We start from the raw sequence: 8,187 nt of genomic DNA on the forward strand, positions 1-8,187 counted from the left end.
AATACAAAAATTAGCCGGACATGGTGGTGGGCGCTTGTAAGCCTAGCTACTCAGGAGGCTGAGGCAGGAGAATCGCCTGAACCCGGGAGGCGGAGGTTTCAGTGAGCCAAGATTGCACTAGTGCACTCCAGCCTGGGAGACAGAGCAAGACTTCATCTCAAAATAAATAAATAAATAAGTAAATAAAATTTAAAAATATATAAAAACAAAGACAAGTAGGAGCCATACTTTTTTTTTTTTTTTTTTGAAAAGATAGGGTCTCTTTCTGATACCCAGGCTGGAGTGTAGTGGCGTGATCACGGCTCAATGCAACCTCGACCTCTCAAACACAAGTGACTCTCCTACCTCAGCCTCCCAAGTAGCTGGGACTACAGGTGCATACCACCCTATCCGGCTCATTTAAAAAACTTTTTTTGTAGAGGTGGGGTCTCAACTATGTTGTATCCAGGCTGGTCTCGTTTTAACTTTATTAGAAAACAAGCATTGTTTATCAGCTTCTTGTTTTTTTTAAACTAAAAATAACATTGCTAGGTTGTTTCTATGAAGATTCTCTAAATATATTTATAACCTTAAGAATAACATGTAGAACAAAGTAGGTGACTGAATGATCTTTGTTGAATAAATATGAATGGATATTCCGATAATTAAAAATCTCTTAGGATCTCCCATTCTTTACAGGATACAGAGAAAACTCGTTAATACGATCTGACTTTTACCTTTGCAGCCTTATCCCAACTCTGTGCTCAAGACAAACAGGTTGTCCTTATACTTACAACATCCCCCTTTGCCTACAAAGCTCTTCTCATGGCTCTTTGCTTATCTTAAGTTCACCTATCTGTCAAATCTCTGGGGATGCAACATTTCCTCAAGGCAGCCTTCTCTCCTCCCAAACTAGAACAAATTCTTCCTGGGGCATTAGGTTTTTATTGCACTGTATTTCTCTTCTTCCCAGCAACCACAGTTCCAATGTTATATTTGTATTCTTAGTTGATTTGTTTCTTTCCACCTTTAGACAATAACATTCTAAGGGGTCATACATAATATCGATCATCAGTTGTATCCCTTGTGCATAGCACAGGGCATGGCAGGCAAATATGTGTGTAAATAAACTTGTTGAATGAATCAATGAGACACACTTTTCCTACCCAAAGTATAATGGCAGGATAACATTTATCAATCTACTGCTTCTTGAAAAACAGATATGATGTGCCTAATTTTCATTTTACATCTCAAATACCAATGCCTAAGGACTTCACAGTCATTTTACAAATCTTTTTGACAAATGCCTTCATGAATCACCACCTGTTTACAAGTGCTAAATAACATTTTGGTTACATTCTGTAACATTTGCTGCACTTAATGTCATCTCTAGAATACTGGCTAATATGAAGCACCTGGACTTCAGGAACACAAACCTGAAACTCACACACCAAACTAAACTGTTATGTAAATGACAGAAATGACACATTTTGGTTTGCAACATCTCTAGATGGCTTTTGGACCAATTCAACTTTTACCACTAAAAATCTGTCACCTGACTATAGTCATTTTGAGCTCATGATAAATGAATTACAGATGAAAAATATATAGTTTGATGACAATCTTTACAAAAGTCAATCTTCAAAGAATACCACCAGTCACAGGTATTCTAGGCTCCTATCAACTTATTTGGTCAGGGCAGACTTCACTTTTCACGATAATTATGTTCTGATAATTCTACAAACTTAATTATTATAAACAAAAGTCATACTTTGCTCATAAATCAGGCCTGGGTCTGGATTCTAGTTCTTCCATTTTTCATTTGTTCACTGAGGCAAGTGACTTAAAATTCCCAAGCCTCAGTTTCCTCACATGTAAAATCAGATAATGATTCCTATTCCTAAGATGGTTTTGAGGCTTCAACAAGATAAAATGGGCCTCATTCAAGCATGCTCAGTACTCTGTCTCTCTCTCTCCGGTTATACAGAAATTCTGTTAGGATTCTGCAAAGTAAAATAAATATTTCAGTAAAAATTATGTCCTTTATTTATTAATGAATCTGGATTTTCAGATTTTCCTTAAATTTACTTAGTAACTCAAGGGCTCAAATATTATAGAGATTTGTATCTAGTATGTTAAAGAAATGAAAAGTGTTAATCAAAATGCTGCACAAATAAAAGCTACATTTAACAAACAGAATATCACAACCATACAAACTAATCAGATATAAAGAAGTCAGTAACAGAAATCTGATGTTGCCTTTAGATCACACAATTAGGCAAACAAAAATAGAGTTCCATCCTCCTTTGGTCAAGGCCATGGTTGAAGACTGAATACCAAATAGGGAAATAGGAAAAGTCAGGAAATGGCAAATTAGCAAAAACTAGGACTCCTTAATTTTTATATTCATTTTCTTATCTCACTTCTAAAACTTTAATTAAATTCAAATAAAAACCAAAATGTAACTGGGATAATGCCAAAAGGAAAGTTATGTAGGTCAAATGAGAAACTATATTGTCCTTAGGCTCTTTGTTGTTTTCTGTTTAAGGAAAAACTGCCCAAGTGCCTTAACACATTAAAGATCAAGCAGGAGGTTCTGCCGAAAGTCCCCATCTGGCAGCCAGGTTTTGTCAAGCAAATTTTGAGAATTCTCTACCCTCCCACTTTCTATCTAATTATAGCACTTTATAAAAACCATTCTCTGTCTCTGTCTCTGTCTCTCTCTCTCTCTCTCTCACACACACACACACCCTTTCTCTCTCTCTCTCTCTCTCTCTGAAACTTATCTGTATTATAATAACACAACACTAGGTATGGATTAATCTGACAATTTTCCCCTAAAACAGAATAAATTCAAAAAGGAAAACCTTTCCTCTGTACACCTGCACTGTATTCTGACAATAATAATTCCTAAATTAAGTATAATACACTTTCCCTATAGGAGTTTAAAGAAGTTACAGTAAAGAACCTCTTGTATAAATATATATGCCAGAACTTGACCCAAATAAGTGCTGAGAGGTATAAATCTCAAAACAGTTTCTGGACTCTTTGAGAAATGTCTTCAGAGTCTACGATATATTTTCTTCAACTAAATTATACAAGTAAGATATTTTGCTAGGTTGTGGGAATGCCTTACGGCATGTTACTGTGGAGCTCATGGTAAAATAGAAAGAATATAAATAATTAAAATAAAATTGACAAATGATAAATGATTTAATAAATTAGAAATGCAAATGCCGGGCACTTTTCTAGACCCTGGACACAAAGCATGAACCTAACAATAACCCCGCCTTCATGAAAAATATGGACTACTTGAAAATTGTACCTGCAACACTAAATAAATATTCTTCATTCTTCCAGTATATTGAGATGTTTATTTTCAATTAGACAATTTGTTTTCCTCTTTGAACACATAGTTATGTGATGGCTCTATAAAAGATTTTAAAATAACTATAGAAGTAACTACTAGTAAAGACTGTGGGATACTAAAAATGGCTACAAAGAAAGTTATGACAAAACCTCTGAGTTTGAATGGAAGTCCTACTAGATTAGAATCTATGCCTGTGACATTATGCTTCTGATTCTTGTTCTTAAATGCTTTTCTCATGATAGTATGTAACTTACTTCCTAGAATGCCATTCATTAAAAAAAATTTAATATTTGCTAAATGCCAATATTTATGCCAGCACTTTTAAAGTACACAAACATGGAGTTTCTTTACCTCATGCAAATATGCTGTGAGAAAGTCTTAAGAGCCTATTGCCTACTTTGTGGTACAACACTGAAGACTCACCATCCAAAACAAAGAGACTTAGTAAATTCTTGTGATTTGCAGTAGTTCTGTTTTATAAGGTTACCACAAACATTGAAATCATCGCTCCTGGGGGAACACAAGGTTATGTTTCCATGATTCCTCAGTCACAACATGTTCATTAACTGATCAATACATAACCTTGTTCTATGTGTGTTTCAGTTTAAAAAGAGCACTTCAGTGCTACATTTGGAGTCTGTTTTAAACAGCAAAATCACTAACAAAAAGCACAAAAATGTAAAAGCATGGCACTACATACACTGCGAAAAGAAGGCTTGTTTATAGTATGACAGCTGAGACAAGAAGGCAGAGCCTCGCTTTGATCAACCTCTGCTGGGAAATGAGCATCAGGTGAATCAATTTTTCACCACTCTGAATGACCGTAAAAGTGCTCCAAGTACTGACTTTGGGGTTACACATAAATTTTAGTAAGTATGTGAATCTGCCAATATGAAATCTACAAATAATGAGTACCAACTGCATATGAGTCAAATATTTCAGTGCGGTATCTGACTTGATTGCCACTGAAAGACACAGTTTGGAAAACCCCTAATAAGTACTGTTACTATGCAGACAAAGAGTTCTAGACTAGAGTGCTTCAATTAAGATGTCTGAGGCTTTCATAAATGGATGTTTTTTAAAATGTTATTTCCTACCTGATATATTCTAAAGGGGATATAACGAAATCCATTTTCTTCTGCAGGATATTCCATGAGTTTCCGATTGATGGCCCAAAACTGGTCAAATCTGTCTGTAACGATATAAATTATTTGTTATTAAAAATGAACATTATAATGGAATACCTAACATGAAGAGATGAAAGTTTTAAATATCCCTCTAGAAGTTTCTGAAAGGACATCATTTATATATTTTCTTATTTTTATTAAACTTAACTTTCCATAAACATAAAGCAAATATAAAATTAATTTTTTTCTACATTATTGCATCCTCTCCCTAAATATTCGCACAGCCATTTTTTTCTCATAAGAAAAACTGTAAACATATAAACATATGACTACTTGTGTTATCAAGGCAAAAAACACACCAGGTAGAGGACAGATGTCTTGACTCTCCTGGTACTACTTCTAATTGCTGAGCTACAAAGGTACAGCTTCAAGTAGCCTAAATGTTAACTAGAAGTTGTGTAAAGAAATAAAGTCGCTGGGTGCAGTGGCTCACGCCTGTAATCACAGCACTTTAGGAGGCTGAGGAGGGCAGACCATCTGAGGTCAGGAGTTCGTGACCAGCCTGACCAACATGGAGAAACCCCGTCTCTACTAAAAATACAAAATTAGCCAGACGTGGTGGTGCATGCCTGTATTCCCAGCTACTCGGGAGGCTGAGGCAGGATAATTGCTTGAACCTGGGAGACGGAGGTTGTGGTGAGCCAAGATTATGCCATTGCACTCCAGCCCGGGCAACAAGAGCGAAACTCCGTCTCAAAAATAAAAATAAAGTCAAAATACTGAACACAGTAAATATTAAATACCAAAGATATTTTTTTAAAAAGCATTGAAAGAAATATGGAACTGGCACTTATGAAGTGCCAACTGCAGCTTAATCTCAGACCAATTAAGCTCTTTTTAAAAACTTTTCAGTTTCAAATTTTTTAAATAAACAATTTGAGATATAATTTGCATACCATAAAATTCACCCCTTTTAAAGTATACAACTTAGTGGTTTTCAGTACATTCAGAGTTTAGAACATTTTCAGCATCCCAAAAAGAAACCAGTAACTATTAATAGTCACTTCCCATTCCCCCTTGCCCTAGCCCCTGAAAAATCACTACTTTCTATCTCTATAGTTTGCCTATTCCAGACATTTCATATAAATGAAGTAATATAATAAGTGGTTCTTTTCCATCTGGGTTTGTTTTTCACTTGGCATAATATTTTCGATGTCCATTCATGTTGTAGTATGTATCAGAACTTCATTTGCTTTTACGGCTGAATAATATTCCATTATGTGGAGTTACCAGATTTTTGTTCTCTCAGTTGACTCACATTTAAGTAGCTTCTGCTTTCTATCTATTATAAATAATGCTACTATGAACATTTGTAAGCAAATTTTTGTGTGGACATATGTTTTCAGTTCTCTTGGGTATGTACCTAGGAGTAGAACTACTGGGTCATTAGGTAACTCTGTTTAACTGATATATGGTAACTGTGTTTTGAGGAACTGCCATACTTTTTCCAAAGTGATTGTACTACCTTTCATTTCCACCGGCAATGTATTTGGATTCCAATTAGCCCACATCTTTGCCAATGCTTGCTACTACTGGTCTTTTAATTATAACCATTCTGGCAGGCATCAAGTAGTATCTCATTGTGGTTTTGATTTGCATTTCCTTAATGACTATGCTGAGCATCCTCTCATGTGCTCACTGGCCATTTGTGCATCTTTGGAGAAATGCCTATCAAATCACTTTCCCTTTTAAACCAGTTGTCTTTTTATTGTTGAGTTATAAGAGTTCTTTATAAATTCTGGATACAAACCCCTCATCTATGATTCACATATTTTCTCGCATTCTGTACATTGTTTTTTAAGCAACTCCTTTTTTTTAACTCACCCAGAATCCCACCTTATAATATTTTATACTCAGAAATTTGAATCAAAATCTTATCTCTATAAAGCAAGGAAATATATCCAGAATTACAGTTCAGCTTGGTATTTCTTTATTACTAGACCTGTTTGAATCCAATCTACTGGCAATCTATTGATTCTGCTTAAACCATCCTAACCATATATTTTTTAAAAATTAGTTATTTCTTCTTACACCCCTGTCCTAAAAGACTGTGACAGGCTTTAGGCCTTCCTTACTCTAATCTTCAACTCCAATGTGGGGGAAGACTCACAGTGTATTAGAAATGGTGTGAGAGAAAACCTTGAATTCAGTAAGTCCAGCACAATTTCACAGATGGTAACTAAGGCCCAGATTGTTATATGTTTAATTAATAACCAAGACCAGAATCTTGGTCTTCCAATTCAAAGTCCCCAACTGGTTCAAAAGTTGCTGCCACAAAACTTTATCTTAATGTGAAGAATACTATTTTGACATAGTCCTCTCATATACAAAGCAATTATTCTGTCAATGCTTAAAAAAGTATCTTTCTACCATCAAGTATCAAGCAAGAATGTGACAGCTAAATACAATGATTCTTCATGCATACTTAAAATTTTACTTGCTGCCTTGTCATGAAATCTCAAGCACCTAGCATGGTGCATGCATAGCATATGCTCTTAAGTCAAAGAATGGATAGAACACTATGAACATAATTTCTCATAAAAGTAAACTGGAAAAAGAAACATGATTGTGCCAGTTATCAATTGTATGACTCTCTTCTCCAAATTCACCCTTCAATATATGCATTGCTGTATGGACACAAATCCTTTAAGCATCTCTACTGCAACAACTATCTTAAGATTTCTCAGCAGAAAATGCTAAAAGAAGTTGTAGGAGAAACGGTTCTTCTGCCCAATGTCCAGATATGCAAGTCTCTCAGCAAAGTTGCAGCCGGACCCCGGCCCAGGGATAACCAGCCCTCTCAAGACAGAATCTAGCACTCCAAAGGCTTCCTGCTTGCATAGGCACACTAATGGGCCTTGCCCTTATCAACATCTCAATTTGCTTGCTCTGGAGGCCTGCATGGGCTGCCCATCTGTGGTTTCCCATCCAGCTGCCACTCCCTCTGCACAACCATGCCACATGTTGCTGATCACCTGCATTCCACGTTGCCCTGACTGCCAATGGACTACAGACCAACTCTGGCCTGGCGAGAATAGAGAACTTTTCTACTAATTCAATGAGCTGAATATACCTCCTCCAATGAAGTCTGAGCCCTAGCCTTTGCAGGTGGGACTCCTTACAAGTTTGGTCTTCCTCTCTCAGCCTTAGGGTAAAATATATAGTTTTCTTATATCTTATAGTCACTCTTTGATAAAAGAGTTTATTGATTCTTTACATAAAACTTAGCCTGTTTAATCCACTGATTAGACCCAAATACAACTGTTTAAAAGGAGGGAGGGAGGGAGGGAGAGGGGGAGGGGGGCAGATAGGCAGGGAGGGAGAGAGAGAGGGAGGAGGGCAGACAGGGAGGCGGGCAGAGACAGAGGGAGGGGAAGAGGAAGGGAGGGAGAGAGGGAGGGAGGGAGAGAGAGGGAGGAAGGGAGGGAGAGAGAGGAAGAAAGGGAGGGAGAGAGAGGGAGGGAGGAAGGGAGGCGGAAAGAGGGAGGGAGGGAGACAGGGAGGGAGGGAGAGAGAGAGGGAGGGAGGGGGAGAAAGGGAGAGAGGAAGAGAGAGGGAGAGACAGAAAGAAAGAAAAGAAAAGAAAGAAAAAGAAGGAAAGAAAGAAGGAAGGAAGGAAGGAAGGAAGGAAGGAAGGAAGGAAGGAAGGAA

The 8,187-nt window shown here is 37.0% G+C and overlaps 1 protein-coding gene across 3 annotated transcripts in view; it reads right to left on the reverse strand.

The window, feature by feature from the left end:
• ATG5 (autophagy related 5) overlaps positions 1 to 8,187 on the reverse strand; it is a 141,603-nt gene that overhangs the window by 56,388 nt on the left and 77,028 nt on the right. For all 3 annotated transcript variants that reach the window (XM_032155949.2, XM_032155942.2, XM_032155939.2), the window contains one exon: positions 4,447 to 4,541. In XM_032155949.2, coding sequence (XP_032011840.1) covers positions 4,447 to 4,541 — 95 coding nt within the window. The remainder of the gene's footprint in view (positions 1 to 4,446; positions 4,542 to 8,187) is intronic.

Source organism: Hylobates moloch, unplaced genomic scaffold (genome assembly GCF_009828535.3).
Source record: "Hylobates moloch isolate HMO894 unplaced genomic scaffold, HMol_V3 SCAFFOLD_2, whole genome shotgun sequence".
NCBI lineage: Eukaryota > Metazoa > Chordata > Mammalia > Primates > Hylobatidae > Hylobates > Hylobates moloch.